The sequence below is a fragment of the Ursus americanus genome, chromosome 9, assembly GCF_024610735.1.
Source record: "Ursus americanus isolate L20-20 chromosome 9, mUrsAme1.1.p, whole genome shotgun sequence".
Classification (NCBI taxonomy): Eukaryota; Metazoa; Chordata; class Mammalia; order Carnivora; family Ursidae; genus Ursus; species Ursus americanus.
Window position 1 is genome coordinate 3,569,998 of NC_142135.1, and position 17,926 is coordinate 3,587,923.

Below are 17,926 nucleotides of genomic sequence, written 5' to 3' on the forward strand. Positions count from 1 at the left end.
CAGTGCCCTCCTTCATCCCCATCACCTGTGCCCTGCCTCCAGTGCTGTCAGTCTGTTCTGTATTATTAAGAGTCTGTTTTTTGGTTTACCCCTCTGTTTCTCCACCCCCCCATTTGCTCATTTGTTTCTTAAATTCCACATATGAGTGAAATCATATGGTATTTGTCTTCCTGTGACTTATTTTGCTTAGCATAATACCCTCTAGTTCCATCCACATCGTTGCACATGACAAGATTTCATTCTTTTTGATGGCTGAGTAATATCCCATTGTACATCCACCACATCTTGATGCATTCATCAGTTGATGGACACTTGGACTCTTTCCAAAATTTGGCTATTATTGATATGCTGCTATAAACATTGGGGTGCATGTATCCTTTTAATCAGTATTTTTGTATTCTTTGGGTAAATCCTTAGGAGTGCAGTTGCTGGGTTGTAGGGTAGCTCTATTTTTAACTTTTTGAGGAACCACCATACTGTTTTCCAGAGTGGCTGCACCAGTTTGCATTCCTATGTGTTGAGAACATTTAAGATCTACTTTTGTAGCAACTTTAAGTATGTAATATACAACAGTATATTAACCACAATGCCCTGCACTAGATGCCCAGAATGTATTCCTCTTCTCATTGAAAGCTTGTACTCTTCGACCAACACTTCCCCACCTCTCAGCCCCTGATAACCATCAGTGTCTGTTTTTATGAATTTGGGTCTTTTAGATTCCAAACATAAGTGATACACAGTATTTCTTTCTTGGACTTTGCTTAGCATAATGCTGTCCCGGTTCATCCATATTGTTGCAAATGGTGAGATTTCCTTCTTTCTTAAGGAATAATGTCAGATTGTGTATATACCACATCTTCTTTACTCTGTTCCTCTGTGGACGGATACTTAAGTGGTTTTTGTATCTTGGCTATAATGTTACGATAAGCTTGGGAGTCAATACCTCCTTGAGATCCTGTTTTCATTTCCTTAGGATATATACTGAGAAGTGGCGTTGCTGGATCATAAAGTAGTTCTAAATTTTTGAGGTGTCCCCATACTATTTTCCACAGTGGCTGCACCAGTTTACATTCCCACCGACAGTGGACAGGGGTTTCCGTTTCTCCACATTCTCGCCGACCTGTACCTCTTTTTTGATGACTGCCAAAACAGGTGTGAGGCAATAGCTCATTGTGGTTTGATGTGCTTTCCCTGATGATGAGTGATGTGGAGCGTCTTTTCACATACCTGTTGCCATTTGCCGGTCTTCCTTTGAAGACTCAGTTCTTCTCATTTTAGATTGTTGGTTTGTTACTGAGTTGCATGTATTGTTACTGAGTTGATGTTAACCCCTTACCAAATAGGATTGGCAGAGATTTTCTCCCATTCCTTGGGAGGTTGCCTTTTCGTTTTGTTGATTGTTCTTTGGCTGTGCAGAAGCTCCATTTGTAGTCCTGCTTGTTGATTTTTGCTTAGGTTGCTTGTGCTTTTGGTGTCCTATGAAAAAACTGATGCCAAGACCAATGCTACGGTGCTTTCCCCCTGTATTTTCTTCTAGGAGTTTCATTGTTGAAGTTCCTTTGTTTTAATCTATTTTGAGTTAATTTTTGTGAATGGTGTCAGATAAAGCTCCAGTTCCATTTTTCTGCATGTGGTTATCCACTTTCCCCAACACCACTTATTTGAGACTGTCCTTTCCCATTGAGTATTCTTGGCTCTCCTGTCAAATATTAGTTGACAGTATATGTGGGAGTTTATTTCTGAGCTCTCTGTTCTGTTTCATTAGTATGTGTGTCTGTTTTTATGCCAGTGCCATATTGTTTTGAGTACTATAGCTTTGTAGTATAGTTGGAAATCAGGACATGGGCTACCTCTAATTTTGTACTTCTCCCCCCCAACCCTGGCCCACCCCAGATTGTTTTGACTACTTGGTCATTTGTGGCTACATAAAAATTTTAGGATTGCTTTTTCTTTTTCTGTGAAAAATGCATTGGAGTTTTGATAGGGATTGCATTGAATCTGTAGATGGCTTAGGGTAGTATGGACATTTTTCACAATATTCTTCCAATCTGGAAACAGGAGATATCTCCATTTATTTGTATTACGAATTTGTTTCATCAAAGTCTTAGTGGTTTTCAGAGTTTAGATCTTTCACTTTCTTGGTTAAATTTATCCCCAGGTATTTTATTATTTTTGATGGTACTGTGAATGGGATTTTCTTTATTTTTCAGATCTCATTGTTAGTGCATAGAAAAGCAGCTGACTTCATTATATTAATATTCTATCTTGCAACTTTACTGAATTTGTTGATTAGACTTAACCTTTTTTTTTTTTTTTTGGTTGAGTTTTAAGGATTTTCTTAAGGATTTAAGATGAGATCATTTGCAAATAAAGCCAATATACTTCTTCCTTCCTGATTCAGATGCTTTTATTCATCTTGCCTGTTAGTTCTGGCTAGGACTTCTGATACTATGTTGAGTAAAAGTGTGAGAATGGGCACTTTTGTCTTGTGCCTGATTGCAGAGGAAAAACTTTCAGCTTTTCACTGTTGAGTATGGTAACTGTGGGTTTGTCATATATGGCCTTTATTATGTTGAGACATTCCCTCAAAACCCAGTTTGAGGATTTTTATCATGAAAACATTTTGAGTTTGGCAAATGCTTTTTCTGCATCTACTGAGGTGGTATGGACGTTGTCCTTCACTCTGTTAGTATGGCCTGTCACACGTATTGACTTGGGTGTGTTGAACTGTCTGTATCCTAGGGAGTGATCCCACTTGATCGTGGTGTATAATCCTTTTAATGTGCTGTTGAATTTGGTTTGCTAATGTTTTGTTGATGACTTCTGCATCTATATACAGTGGGGATATTGATCTGAAGTTTTTTTGGTCGTGTCTTTGACTTTGGTATCTGGGTAATAGTACTGGCCTTGGAAAATGAGCTTAGAAGTGTTCTCTTCAGGGTTTTTTTTTTTTTTTTTTGGTTTTATGGAATTTGAGAAGAATTGGCATTAATTCTTTAAATGTTTGGAATTCACCAGTAAAACTATTTTAGTTACTTGTTTTAACCTAGTTTTTGAGCTATTTTTAAAGAAAAGATTTTATTTATTCATTTTAGAGAATGAGCATGATCAGTGGGGAGGAGAGTGAGAGAGAGAGAGACAGAGAGAAAGAGAGAGAAAGAGAGAGAGAACCTCAAACTGACTCCAGACTGAGCACAGAGCCTGACACAGGGCTCGATCTCATGAACATGAGATCATAACCTGAGCTGACATCAAGAGTTAGACGCTTAACTGACTAAGCCACTCAGGCGCCCCATGAGCTAATTTTTATGGTTTTTTTTTTCTTTTAGATGCTCATAAATATTGAATAAGGGAGTGGACATTATAGAATATTTGAAGTATGTCCTAGTTTTAAGTATGGAAGTAACTACTAATACTCCATTCTAATCAGGTAATAGGACTTACATGATCTTTTCTGTGGTTTTTGTTAAAGCACCGTGTAGTTGAGTAAAGTAAGCGATTACAGTTCATGTTTTTTCCCTTACAAGTATTTGTGGGGTATCCATTTTATCCCATATACTGTTCTGTTCTGAGGAGTCAGCGGAGACCCAGTCCCTACCCTCGAGGAGCTCCGTCTGTGCGGTGCTGTCCAGCAGAACCCGCTGATGGGACAGTGTCCTGTCCTGAGCTGTCCGTTAGGGTAGCCACGAGCCATACGCGGCTTTGATCTTTTGTGATGTGGATGGTACATCTGAAGATCTGAAGTATTATTTGATTTTAATTACTTTAAAGGCCCATTATCTAGTGGCTACTGTTAGCACAAGTCTAGTGAGAGAAACCAGCAATTTTACAAATGAATGAAAATTGCATCTTTGCTAAATGCTAGGTAGGAAAGGTGACGGTGCTATGACCATGTCACTGGGAAGGACACAGTTTAAGGGGCCAGGAGAGGCTTTGCTTTGGAAGTGATGATGGAGGTAAGGCTTAGAGAAAGGGCAGGACTGAAGTAGGTAAAGGAGGGGGATGGGGAAAACAGTTTTTCACGCATGGGTGAAAACCCTGTGGCAGAAAGAGCAAAGCAGGTTCCGGGAACTTACATTTTTGAACAGTGTGAGTGTGTGAGTGAGGGGCACATGCACAGTCAGTCCTTGAGAGACTTTGCCCATAGGTATTAACACTGATTTGTTGGGGGAGAAAGGTTTTGTGGGACGCTGGGGTGTACTTTTTCTTTTGATAGCTTCGTAAGTTAATGTTCCGACTGGAGACTGTCAGACGTGTGGTTCTGTGATTCGGCTCGCTGTTGAAGAAGTAAGGGCATTCCTTGTCTTACGGGGTGCTCCGTGCTTGAGGACTGCTGTGAAGAGCACACAAAACATTCAGGTTGTAGTTTGAATTTCTTGTTTCTGAGGAGAATAAGCACATGTCATGATTTGCCTTGGGACACCACCGCTCTTCCTTTATCATCTCGTGAAAAGGCATTCTGCGTCCAATCTCAAACTGGCAGTACTCTGCTTTACCTTCCCTGATTTTTATCCTAAAATAACACATGCTAACTGAGCTATTTCTGTGGCTGTTTTTGGAGAAAGAATGTTTATTTGTGTTTGTCTTAAAGCAGAAGCGGAATAACAGATGTAAACAAGATGTAAAAGCTCTGAGACCCAGCCGAGAAGAGCTCTCCGTCACCCGTTGATCAGTGATGCTGGAGGTCTTGGCCAGGGCTGCAGGCAGGGGTTGGCAGTGCCAGGACTTTGCTTCCAGACCCCTTTCAGCAATCTGCTTCTGGACAAACACAGGGATACCCTGCAGTTCGAATCCAGATCCTCCTATCTCTTGGACCTTTGGGACTACTTTTCTCTGTGTGCACAGGGAGAAGGCCTGGGCCAGGAGGACACGGGGTCAATGGATGATGCCACAGCTGCTTTGAGGAGGACAGAGAAGGGTGACATCTTGGGTGGAGGCCAGGTCACCACACTCCCTCCAGTTGTTCCCAAGGTCCTGGCCAAGAAGTTACCTATTTCCTGCCTGGCCCAGTGTGGTGACCAGGAACACCCTCCCCCCCCCCTTCAAAGCAATCCATTCTGGATTCTTCCTCTACAGAGAAGTGATTTATTGTGGTTTTTTAAAAATTGTCCTTGGACAGTTATTCCTTCATGAAGTCCTTCATTCACAAAATCGTTCATAGGTTCCTCTCATGTTGAGGAAGTGTTTTTAGATGCAGGCTTGCAGTGTGGGCCATCACATCATGCAGCGTTAGGGGCCTGTGCATCCCTGGCCATCTGAGTGATGGCCCTGGAGGCTGGCCCTGGGTACCTATGTGCTGGGCAGTGGCCTGAGGGTATGAGGCCTTTCCCATCCGTAGTAACCAAGGAAATGATTAGGTGCATTTGTTAACCCAGGAGATATGTAGCCCATATGCCGTGTGCTAGGTACTGTGACAGATGGTTCATGTGCAGACGAAAGATGCACAGTTCCTGCCCGAGGTGCTTCCGGTGTGGGAGAGAGGTCTGTGCAGGGCACTGTTGTCCATGCCAGGGTCCATGTGTGTTGACCAGGGGAGCTGCCCATTTTCGTCAGTGGAGCGTGGAAGTGGCCGACAACTGGGAAGCGTTTGCTTGTCTTGAAGGTGTCCAGAGAAGAGAAAGCTGCACTTGGAGACACGCAGGTCCGGGCCCTGTCTCCAGCAGCCGTGAGCGTCCTTATCTTAGGCCGAGTGTCCCCTGCTTCAGTATCACCCACTAACCATCTTTAGAGGACACAACTCAGTAATAGCCTGATGCCAACAGAACTGTTACATGGTTTTATTTTTTATTTTTATTTTTTATTTTTTTAAAGATTTTATTTATTTATTTGACAGAGAGAGACAGTCAGCAAGAGAGGGAACACAAGCAGGGGGAGTGGGAGAGGAAGAAGCAGGCTCCCAGTGGAGCAGGGAGCCCTATGCGGGGCTCGATCCTAGGACCCTGGGATCATGCCCTGAGCTGAAGGCAGATGCTTAATGACTGAACCACCCAGGCACCCCTGTTACATGGTTTTAAAGTCCCCTTTAGTTGGTCTCCTGTGTGGCCAGGGACTCCAGTGATGTCCCTTTCCAGCAAAGGGAACCGTGGTCAGCAGGCTCCAAGGTGGGATCTTACTAGAAATTGGCTCTTGTGGCCCGTTGTCCCCCTTGGGTGTTGTGAGGAGGCCTTGCTGTGACCTGGATTTCACACTTGGCCCTGGAGGGACGGACGGAAGCTGTCCTGTGCCGAGCGTGTCTTGCGTGCTGTAGGGTGGAGCCACACCTTGGGTCCCTTGGTTGTCTGCGGCGCCAGACTCTTGGATGTGCTCTTTGATGAGCGCCATGTGGTCCTGTCTCTGTTCTAGAGGTCATGTCCCGTTCTTTATCAAATGGCCTGCTCATTTTTGATAGTCTCTTCCTTGTTCTTTTGAGTCCTTCTGATTATTCACAAACATTAATAGCTCATTAACAACTTTCTTGGAAGATCAAACATACGTTTACCAAATGACGCAGCCATTTTACTCCTGGATTTTTAACCCAGAGAAATGACAGCACGTGTCCACCCAGTGACTTGTACAGAAGTGTTCAGAGCAGCTTATTTCTAATCATCAAAAGCTGAAAGTAATCGGAGTGTTCATAAATAGTGAACGGACAAACAAGCTGTGAGAGCCATTCCCTGAAAGTCTGTTCAATTAAAAGGTGTCCACCGTGGATACACATGGTATGTGAGAATTAGTTCAAGGTGAGTGCTGAGTGGCAGAAGCCTGGCAGAAAGGAGTGTGTAATGTGTATGATTCCATCTGAATTAACTTCTGGAAAATGTGAACTCCTCTCTGGTAACGGCAGTGCTTACCTGGGGCTGGGAGGAGGCTTGGGGAGGATGGTAGTGGGGGAGGGGCACAAGGATGCACAGGGACGCTTGTGGTTGATGGCTGTGTTCGCTGTCTCACTCACACGGATTGTTTTAGGAGTGTCAACTCCCCCAGTTGTGTACTTTAAACGTGTGCAGGTTATTCTGTGCCGTTTCATCTCAGTAAGGATGTTGAAAAGGAGAGGGGCAGAGCTGTAGACCACCCAGGGAGGGTGTTCACAGGGAGCACCTGGCCTGTGGGAGGAGCCAGGCCATCCCTTAACAGGAACACAAGTGTGGTCCTAGACGCAGGTGGGTGGAAGGAAGCAGTGATGGGAGATAGGGCTGGTCCTCCCCTCTCCTCTCGTTGCCTCTCTGCTCCCCTGGGGGTCTGCTTCTCAGCAGGGAGGGGGCAGGGGAGTGGGTGGTAGTGACTTGTGAGGAGAGGGAAGACTTACTCTGGACACGGTAGGGTGCTCAGTGGTAGTGAGAATGGGCCCAGGTGTGTGATTGCATTTCTGAAGACAGCCTGCTTGGCACTTGCGTGGATTCCCCCACCCCCCCCCCCATTCGACCTGGGACTTCAGGTGCCACTGTGGAGAAGGTAGACAGGGGTTTGGCCTGGAGTGGGGTGTTGTCAGGTGAGTTCAAGGGAAGAACAGGCAGAGAATGATGGGTGCTTTCCGGGAGGGGTGGCAGGTGCAGATGCGGGTCCCCGGCTATGGCCCGTCCAGCAGACTCCGGCTTGCTGCCTGTGTTGGTGCTGCTGGAACGCATCCACCCCCGTGAGTTCATGGTGTCGGCCGCTGCTGGTGTCCACGGCAGAGACGCATAGCTCACGAAGCTGACAACACTGTCTGCTCCTGTAGAGAGGGTGTTTCGTGACCTTTGGTTTGACTGTGGAATCTAAGTCTGGGGAAGGAAGAGGGGGACATAGGGGGCTGACGAACAGAGGAAAAGTGCAGGGAGTAGATGGGAGTTTTCAGAGGTTTGCGCTGGTGGTGTGGGAATGAACGAGCGTCACTCTGGTAAATGGAAAGCACAGAGTGTGTGTTCTCCCGAGGAGCTCCTGTCTGTGGGCCTAGGAAAGCAGGCTGGGAACCACCCCTGTGCTCAGTGGGTAGTTGTTAAGCACCCACGTACATGAAGATTCCTGAGGTCCTGGAAGGCACAGGCCTGGAGTGCAGCCTCCAACACAGGGGGACCAGTGTCAAAGCAGGGCTGCCGTGGGAGTAAGGACTGCTTGGTCTGGACGGTAGATGACGGCCCCAGTTACTACATGAATTTTCTTCCCTAAGTCTACCCTAGAGTTTCTGACTGAATGAACTCCCTGCTTTCTCTTTGGAAATTGAGGATGAGTATTGGCTAATATCTGAGCCAAATGCTTCCACTCCTTTGGTTTTGTTGACGATATTTTATGCTAACCAGAAAACAGATGGGCTTTTTTTTTTCTCTCTTTGGCATCCATGGATTTTAAGAAGAAATGAAAATGCATTCTTCAAAATATATTCTACCTGGAATAGCATACTGACAAACCCCTACTGGGAGAACATTGTCTCTTTTTGCTTTTGAAAATGTATTTTGTTCTAGTTACATCTTATTCCAACTCATGTAACTAGTCATGAGACATGTCAGCCTTAAGCATTAGATTCTTTTGAAAGTGTACCAAAACAGGCACCCGCGAAGATGGACGCTAAGCCATTGGGAGGCCCTGACGATGGGCTTAGGGCCACGTGGCGTACGGGACAGTGCACGGTGGGCCACACAGCACCCTGGCTGGTGAGGCTTCGTAGAAGCTCACGTGGGGAAGGAAATGTGTTGTCCCAGTTTGCTGGGTAGTCCCAGATCCGACAGTCCTGCGTCCTGCCTCCACTTCTGATGAGCTGTGCGGTGTTACTAAATTATGTTCTCTGACTCTTCAGTCATCTAGAGAATTGAGAAAGAGTGCTCCTCGCGGGGAGTGGGGGACTGTTCAATGGCGTGTGCCAGGGCCCAGGGCCGTGCCCAGCACATGTAAACACTGTCACCGACCCCCCTCCCTACAGCTGTTTGTTGTGACCATTTCTTTCTGCTCTATGGGTCCCACTTTGAGCTGTCAACCTCTCAAGTTGTCACTGCGGTTGTGATACAGCTGAATTCAGGAGCCTGTTATTTTAGTATACAAAATTATATTTCTGAATTGCCCACAGTGATGCTCTTAATAGAAAAATTGAGCACTATAAACCGTAACTATGCAATTCTCTCAGGCTCAGTTTGATTCATTGTGGTCTGGCAGACTCCTCCCATTCTTAAATACCCGAGAAATCCACTCCACTCTGGTCCTCCCACTAGGCTGCCTTCATCTGTTTGTAACTTTTTTGGTCCTGTCTTCCCATTAATTGTCATTCCAATCTGTTCTCCGTTCTATTTGTGATGGTCTGTGTTGGCAGAAAAATTGCCCGAGTGATGGAGCAGAATTTTCTCTCCTGCAGCCCAGCCCAGCTGGAGAGCTGCTCGTCCACGGGCTCGGCGGGGGATTTGCTCCTGGCACACTGGGTTTGCTCGTCTCCTCCCTTACACCTTGTGCGGCTCCTCCTGTCTAGCCCCATCCTTGCCTGGGCTGCGGGCTTATCTTCCAACCTTTCAAAGGCTCCCTTCTGTCTTCCTTTACCCGTTACCTTTTTCATTCTCAGTTGGGCTACAGGGCAGAGCAGTCTATAAAGAAGTTGGAGAGAGACTTTTGTAGTCTTTTTTCTGAGCTTGAAGATAATAGGTTTTTGAGGTTTCTTTGAAGTTTTGAGGTCTGTGTCCAAAAAGGCAAATTTCAGATGTAATTTTTAGCTTTTTTTTTGCTAAGTGCATATCCTAGATCCTTCAGTTTGAAGACACTGCAGATTTGTATTTTCATGGATTCCCTTGAAGTGGTTCCTGTTTTGGAGCCAAGAAAATAGAGGTTCAAAGGGTAGTGTGCGTCACTCAGATTCCCTCAATGTGGTGGGAAGGATGGCTGTGCGAAGGCCCCATACCTGTGTCTTCATAGCATGTCATTCAAAGGAAGATAACTCCCACCCGCAACTTCTCCCCGCTAGAATTTGTAGATGAAGTCTCATACACAGACTATGTGAGACCCTTCTGGTGTCTTCTGTCTGGATCAGTACTGTTGATGGGTTGCTTCCATTTCTGGCTGTGGCTGGGTTAGGGCTACCCCTGGTCCCGTCAGAACCAGCTGGGCAGAGAAGGAACAAGGAGAAGAGGAGAGCTTGGCTTTACGACACCCTGCCCTTGCAGTCCGGGGCTCTGGACCACTTGCAGAAAGGGAGACATTAGCATTGTGTTAATGTGAACAAGGACTGGTATTTCCGAGGCAAGAAAGAACCAGTGTCCGTTGGGAGCTAGTGGTGTTCGTGTAATTTGCTGATGATGGGAGATTTCCTGAGGGAAGAGCAGAGCATGCTGTGTCCCGGGCTGTGTGTGAATTAGTGAGTCAGAGTGAGACTGACAGCATTTAAAATGCTTCTGTGCACCTGGCCTTCACCCAGCAGAGGATGACTTAGGGGCTGAGTGACCGTGGTCTTGAGCACCGTGCTCGCTCGCAGGCTCCATCTGACCTCGGGTCTAGGACAGGTTACTGACAAGTGTGGGTTTAGATTTTGCAGTGTCTGTGTTCATAATGCTAGCCCCCTTGCGGACAGGCCCCAGAGCGCGGTGGAGAGCTTTTCTAAATGGTGTGCATGGTGCTGGGAGAGGGGACAGCGGGGAGGGGAAGCTCCTTCAGCTGTAACAGCTGTTACCCCAAAGGAAACACTATCCCGGTGTTTAGTAATCACTAGATAGAATGGTTTATTCTTGCCCATTTATTTAAATCTAAGTTTCTCTTAATGTACAAGTATCCTCATTCTTTCCTTTTCCTTGTAATTTATCTGTTGAAACACCTGGGACATCTGACCCAAAGAGCTTTCCGTAGCGTGGGCTTTGTTGCTTGCACACTTGTGGGTGGGGTTTCCTGTTCTTCTGTCTCCTCCTCCCCACCCCCTTTCCTGAAAATGGTCCACTAGATCTGGAAGCTTGATCCGGTTCCTCTCTGATCCTTCTGGCACGTCCAGTGGTGGTCTTGTGTTCTTACACCAGGAGCCAGGGAATGTCCAGCTGTTTCTCTTCTTGTGATGTTAGAAATTGCTCATGCTCATTGCCTAGGTCAGTGGTTCTCAACCAGGGGCAATTTTGCCCCCACCCTTTCAAGGAACATTTGGCAATTGTGGTTATTACAGCCTGGGGGGAGGTTGCTCCTGGCATCTTGTGACTCGAGGCCAGAGCTGCTGCTAAACGTCCTGTCGGCACAGCACAGCCCCACACAAGGGACTGCCCGGCCCACGTCTCAGTGGTGTCCGTCTTGAAAAGTCCTGGGCTGGGGGTTGTAAGATAGCATTCCAGTTTTACCCCTTGTTTTTTATTTTGTTAGAATACTTTTATAAAGATGTATGTTGCCTTATTACTTGGTCATCGAGCTGTGCAGTTCAAATAAGAAATGGAGTTTAAATGCTTGATTCTTTTATTTACCAGTTTTCTGGACAATGAGTAGATTCTTATCCTCCACGGGGAGCCATTTACTTTTTGAAAAAAATTACTATGAACACATGGGTTAAAAAGGGATTTAAATTGGATCTGTTAACTATGGATTTAACCTACTTGAAGAATGTCAATCAGTTGCAATTACTGTCACTCGTCAAGTTTGAATGGTCTCTTAAGTCAGTGGGAGCCTCTCAAGTGGGGTGCAGAAGCCTTGGACAACACCCCCATAGTCTTGGTCAGTTTCCTTGCTCTCTGGTGTAATGGGATGTTCCAAGCTCCTCTGCCCATTTCCTGCCACTGACTTGGCATCCTTGGTTTCTTTGAGAAGCCCTGGTTTCTTTTCACTAAAAGAGCAAGTGGTAACTCAGGACCATGGTCTGGACATCAGGGACGCTCATTATATTGTGTTGGTCATTGTTTCTTGGTCTTTTTTGGGGGATCAATCTAGTTACATATATAAAATTGTCTGCTTTCTTTTTGTTCAAAACCAATGCCTGAATTCAAGTTTGGGAATACAGATTTTAAAATACCCTATATTATGTATGTGCTAACATCTTAAAATTTTACTCTTTTAGATGGAATCAGTGTGAGTGGCTTTCCGCTGTGCAGTCCCTTCCGACAGGTCGTTAGGCCTCGAGTGGAGAGCAAGCCTGTGAACCCGCCCGAAGGCAGCAAGCCGGGGGACCCGAGCCACGTGAAGGTGAGTCTCTCTGCTTGGCGGCTTGGTGTTCGTGGCTTCTGCCACGCCTTTGGAGCCGAAGTGTTGGGTGTTTTTCGGAAAGAAAGGAAAGGAAGCATGTGTTTGATTCCACAATCACGTTTTGTGGAGAGCTGGTTTCTCAGTGTTTTCTGTTCTGTGGAATGTTTTGGAAAGCAGTTACGGTGAAGCTTGTGTGGCTGTGTGGTTGCTAACTCTCTCTTCCATGAAATACTGGGAATTGGCGGCTGAGTCAAGGAGCGCAACAATTAAAGTGGAGAATTTCCTGCCTTTTCCCTGTTCACTAAAAAATGTATTTATTGCCTAATCGTTCTCAGTTCAGGTAGTCATCCCATAAACTGAAGCCTTTGGCAGCTCCTTCCACAGATTGGTTTCTAAGCGCCGAGGAAGACAAATGAGTTTACATGACAGCCGTGCAGAGTACCTTAGGGCTTCTGGTGGAGTAGAGGCCGCTGTTTCCAAGGAGCCCTAGGAGAGGTCGGAACTGGAGCTTGAAGCTTTGGGGACGACTTCAAGCTCTGCCTGCACCCGCCCAGGGACAGGGTATAGTGAGAGGACCAGAGGTCTTCACAGTGACGGCAGGGGTGCAAGCAGCGGGGTCACCGGGATGGCTTGTCAAGTGAGCACGTGTTGAGGCCCGCCTTGTGAGGCACTGTGTACAGTCTTGATGCCAGCATGTAAGAGGGGCCTTGACTGGCGAGACCCATCAGGAGAGCTTGGCCACGCTGGTTGAATCTGGTACAGTGAACCTGGAGCATGGATGCTCTCTAAAGTGAGGTCAGGGCAGGAGGGAAACACGCTGCTTATCCTGACTGAGATCCTGCCTGTGGACGGCGGTTACAGGGAGGCAGGTTTTAGGGGAGAGTCTTGTCCACTGAGGGCCCTGCAAGGGAGAGGTGGTTGGTGTAGCTGGGAGCTGTCCCGCAGCAGGAGTATTCACACTACGGCGTGATTGCTGGGTGTCAGGGCTCCCCTGTGAGCCAGCGGGACTGGGAGCTGGGAATACGCTTCCCACCAGAGGAAGGAAGGCACAGAGGCGTGAAACGTGACTCGAGTGTGGACCCACAAGCACTGGTTTGTGGCACAGAGTGGTGCAGAAGCTGGAGCACTGACGTCCTCGTGAGCCCTGGGGTGTGGCATCCCCTGTAGCCTTCTGATGGCCAACCCTGGGCGGTTAGTGGTTCTCCTGCCCAGACCCCTCATACTCCAGGTTCCCTCTGTGGTTCAGCTCCGCTGCCATGGGGCCTTCCCGACGGGGCACTCTTGCAGTTGGAGGCAGAACTTGGAAATCCAGGAGGTCATTATTCACAGTCAGTTGGGTAATGGTTGCTGTGACATCAGTTGTGTTTTCTTGAATCGAGTGTTGCAAGAGTGAATGCGTGTATTTCTTGGATGATAAATGTATATAGATGTAGGTGAGTGTAAATGTCCTGAAATGTACCCACTGAGACATAGTTACCATCTGCTGAGGATGCCCTGTGTGTCAGGCGCTTGTATAGAACTTGTCCTTCTACATTCTCACGACATCTTTTTGACTAAGTGATCTCCAAAGAGAGGACCTTGGCTCTCAGGTCATGTGACATGATCCGTCCCCCACTCCAGTTCCTATCTATCGTACTGTGACACCTTCTTTCCCTGAACCCTCTCCTGAATTTTACTTGTGAACAGTCTCAATGCCTCTTTTTAAAAATTGTAATTCCAGTGTAGTGAATATACCGTGTTCTGTTAGTTTCAGGTGCACAATACAGTGATTCAGCAATTCTGTAATTACTCTGTGCTCATCATGACAAGTGCCCTCTTAATCCCCATCACCTGTTTCCCCCGCCCTGCCCCTCCACCTGCCCTCTGGCAACTGCCAGTGTGTTCTCTATGGCTAAGAGTCTGTTTCTTGGTTTGCCTCTTTATTTATTTTTTTTTCCTTTGCTCATTTGTTTCTTAAATTCCACATATGAGTACAATCATAAGGTATTTCTTTTTCTGACTTATTTCACTTAGCATTATACCCTCTGGCTCTATCCATGTTGTTGCAAATGGCAATATTTCATTCTTTTTTATGGCTGAGTAATATTCCACTGTAGATACAGACCACATCTTCTTTATCCAGTCATCTGTCGGCGGACACTTGGGCTGCTTCCAAAGCCCGGCTGTTGTAGCTGACGCTGCAGGAGACATCAGGTGCGTGTATTCCTTTGAAGTAGTGTTTTTGTAGTTTTGGGGTAAATACCCAGTGCAAGTTGCTGGGTCATGGGGTAGCTCTACTTCTAACTTTTTGAGGACCCTCCATACTGTTTTCCAGAGTGGCTGCACCAGTCTGCATTCCCACCAGCACTGCGTGAGGGTTCCCATTCCTCCGCATCCTTGCCAACCTCTTGTTTCTCGTGCTGCTTGTTTTAGCCGTTCTGACAGGTGTGAGGGGATCTCTCATGGCAGTTTCGACTCGCATTTCCCTGATGAGTGATTTTGAGCATCTTTTCATGTGCCTGTTGGCCATTTGGTTGTCTTCTTTGAAGAAGTGTCTGTTCATGTCTTCTACCCATTTTTTAATTGGATTAGGTATTTTGGGGGGTATTGAGTTATATAAGCTCTTTATATATTTTAGGCACCCCAAATTCCTGCATCCATGCCCTTAGGATTTGGCCCCCACTGAACTTTGGTGTTCAGTTTCCCTGTCTCAGCACTTTCCATGTACCTGTCACCCACATGAAAACTTCTGCCGCTTTCCTCAGCCTGGGGACCCTCCTCAACTAGCTTCTTATCAAGAAAACTGGAAGGACCAGAACTAGCATTTGTGAAGTATGTTCTGCAGGCCAGGAACTGTGCTGGGTTCTAAACATTCACACGTGTGCACCGTCTGGGCAAACAGCCTACTAGGGAAGTAGGGAACTGAGGTTCACAGAGGTTATGTCACTCGCCGGAGGTCATAGGGTCAGTAGGTGGTGGATTAAGGGTTTGAGTCCGTGTTCCTTCTACTAACCTTACTCTGGGGTTGGACCCTGAGTAGGACAGGCTCCTGTGTGTGGAGTCCGAGGAGGGCACTGAGGTGATACGCGGGCAGGCGGGAAGGGGTGTGTGTGGGCACCCTTGGGCATGCGGGAGCAGCCCGCTTGCTGGAGGCCTGGTGGTGCTGGTAGTCTAGGAAATGAGGCAGTTTTCCTGGTTGTGGAGGTAAGTCCTCTGTGGCTCGGTTGTTCTTCTAGGGGGCGGTGAGGGAGTTGTGCTGTGGGGGCATCTGTCCCTGGGGCCTCCTGGCTCTGCTGAGGAAGCGTTCTGCTCCCAGTTCTGCTCCCAGAAGCAGGACTAATGTGACCTATTTGGAAATGTGCTAAACCTGTAAAATTATCGCCAAAGAATGGTGTAGTCATGGAAACCAGTAATTCAGTGAAAGCAGCTTAGGAGCCCCTCCAGAAGTGGGAAGTGATACCGTGCGTTTCTTGAGATTCCGCAGAAAGCTTCCTTCTCCTGCTCCGCCAGTGCTGACCGTGTCTGTCCACGCTGGTGACTCTGCCGCGCACCAACGTGAAGAACTTCTAGAGTTGAGACAAGAGGCGTGTGAAATGGCTGCATATTAGAAGTAATATTCCTATCAGCCAGGCTCTACGTATGGCCTCTCTTGATCCTCAGTTTCCCCGTCTGTAAAATGGAGTAACCTTCCTTCGTAGGGTTTTTGGGAGGTTTAACTAATGTAAGAGCTTGGCAGGGGGGACAGAGCTGGACCAAATCAAGAAGTAATAACACACAGACTTTATTCTTGTATATTAAAAGAAAAGGAAGATTTGATTGAGTCCTGCTGGTTAAATGGGAGCCGCCAGGATGGGCAGAATACGGCGTCACTGGCTAGAGTAAGTCGTCAGCATTACTCCTGCTTAGCTGGACTTCCCGGGTGGGTGAGGCTAGTACTGACCCCGAGTCCGAGCCTGTTTGCACACAGTGTGGCAGCAGGACGGGAGCCGCCAGGATGGGCGGGATACGGGGTCACTGGCTAGAGTAGGTTGTCAGCATTACTCCTGCTTAGCTGGGCTTCCCGGGTGGGCGAGGCTAGTACTGACCATGAGTCCGAGCCTGTTTGCACACAGTGTGGCAGCAGGACAGGAGTGGCCAGGGCTGCCGTGAAGCTCCTGAGGCACCAGAACCTGGGCCGTCCAGCCTGCAGAGCCGCTGGGGGAGTGAGTGGGAGGCTTCTCACCGAGTTGGCCTGTGCTGAGTGTATCAGTCAGGGTCCCCATAGCCCTGCCTGTTGGGAGCGTCCAGCTTCGGCCTCCAGGGCTAGACTACAGAGAAAATGCAGGAGCTGCCTGAGCCCTGGAGCGAGCGGTCGGCCACGTTCGCGCAGACGCCGCAGCCATTCCTTGCAGCACGTGCTCTGGCTGCTAAACTCGTGCCTGTCCCTCCACCGACAGCACTGCTCCGTGCACACCCCATGCCCGCTGAAGGCCTGCTGGGACCATGACCGAACTATGGTTTGTGAGAAGGTGGGCAAGCGGGCCTGCTTTTGGGCTCTGTGCATATCTGGCTCCTGGGAGTGTGCCCGCCCTGGTCAACACCATCTTGTCTTAAAAAACCCAGAGAAGAGGGACGCCTGGGTGGCTCGGTCACCTAAGCATCTGCCTTCGGCTCGGGTCATGATTTCAGGGTCCTGGGATGGAGCCCCTCATCGGGCTCCCTGCTCACTGGGGAGTCTGCTTCTCCCTCTCCCTGCTGCTCCCCCTGCTTGTGGCCACTCTCTCTCTCTCTCCCCCTCTCTCTGACACCGATAAAAGCCCAGAGAAGAGGTGTAACAGCCGCAGTCACCCTAGCGCAACTTTACCCGGGGCACCTCCGCTGGGAGCCGGTGTCGTGCTGGCTGCTCTCTGTGCAAGCTTGAGTTTGAGCTGAAAGTTCGTGCTCATGCACCTTCACTTCCTCTCTTCTCTCCGCTGCCCTGACACCCACACAACCCATCCGAGTTCCAGTCACCCACTTACAACACCTGCAATTTGGGGGAAAAAAATGCATTCTTGGTTGTTAGTGAAGCACATTGAAGTACTAGTTGGGCAGCTGGAGGGGGAGGAACAGCAGTGGGGGCTGCCTGAATTGGAGAGTGGAAGGGTGTGCTGAAGGCACGTCCAGGGCCTTCCTGGTTAGGGCGCGGCAGAGCCCCCAAGCCTGGACCCCGCCCGCCTCTCCCACACTGGCTGGTGTTCGGTTGAGTGGACTTCCCAGACTTGGTCCCATGTCGTGGCTTTACCTGCTCCGTCTGCTGCACGTGCTGCAGGCTGCCTCCTCGTCCCAGAAGCCTCAGCAGAGCCTCTGCCCCGTTGCCCCGGCCATGCACCTGCCCTCCTGCGGCCTTCATGCTCTGTCGGACCCCACCAGCGTGTCAACCCTACCGGAGCAGGGGCTTTCCTCGTGCTGCTCTCCCGTCTGCAAGCCAACAAGAGCGCCCGGCACCCAGCAGGTGTTCCAGAAGTAGCTGTGGAGTGACCTAATGCACAAACACGTGTTCTGGCAGTTTGGGGCAAGGCACTTGCTGGGCAAGAGGTGTGCTGAGGCGGAGGAGGCCAGCTGCGGTTCTGTCGCCCTGACTTCCACGGGAGGCCACTCTGGGCTGGAAGTGAGCACGGGGACCTGGGGAGTGATCTGTTGCTGCTCCCACCTCTGAGCTGGTTTTTTTGTCTTTTGGTTCTGTGGTTCTGTTTCTCTGGGGAGCTGGAACTGATAAAGAGGGCACAAAACAAATCTCAATCAATTTCAGAGGATTCTCATTTTGCAAAGTATATTCTCTGGCAGTAATGAACTTGGAATTCAGTAACTAAATCTTTGAGGATTTTTCAAATGTTTGGAAACAAATTGACAC

The 17,926-nt window shown here is 48.1% G+C and overlaps 1 protein-coding gene across 10 annotated transcripts in view; it reads left to right on the top strand.

Annotated features, from left to right (window-relative positions):
- The window catches only part of TRAPPC9 (trafficking protein particle complex subunit 9), a 596,424-nt gene that overhangs the window by 195,349 nt on the left and 383,149 nt on the right, over positions 1 to 17,926 (top strand). For all 10 annotated transcript variants that reach the window (XM_087864581.1, XM_087864582.1, XM_087864586.1 and 7 more), the window contains one exon: positions 11,951 to 12,075. In XM_087864581.1, the coding sequence (XP_087720707.1) occupies positions 11,951 to 12,075 (125 nt within the window). The remainder of the gene's footprint in view (positions 1 to 11,950; positions 12,076 to 17,926) is intronic.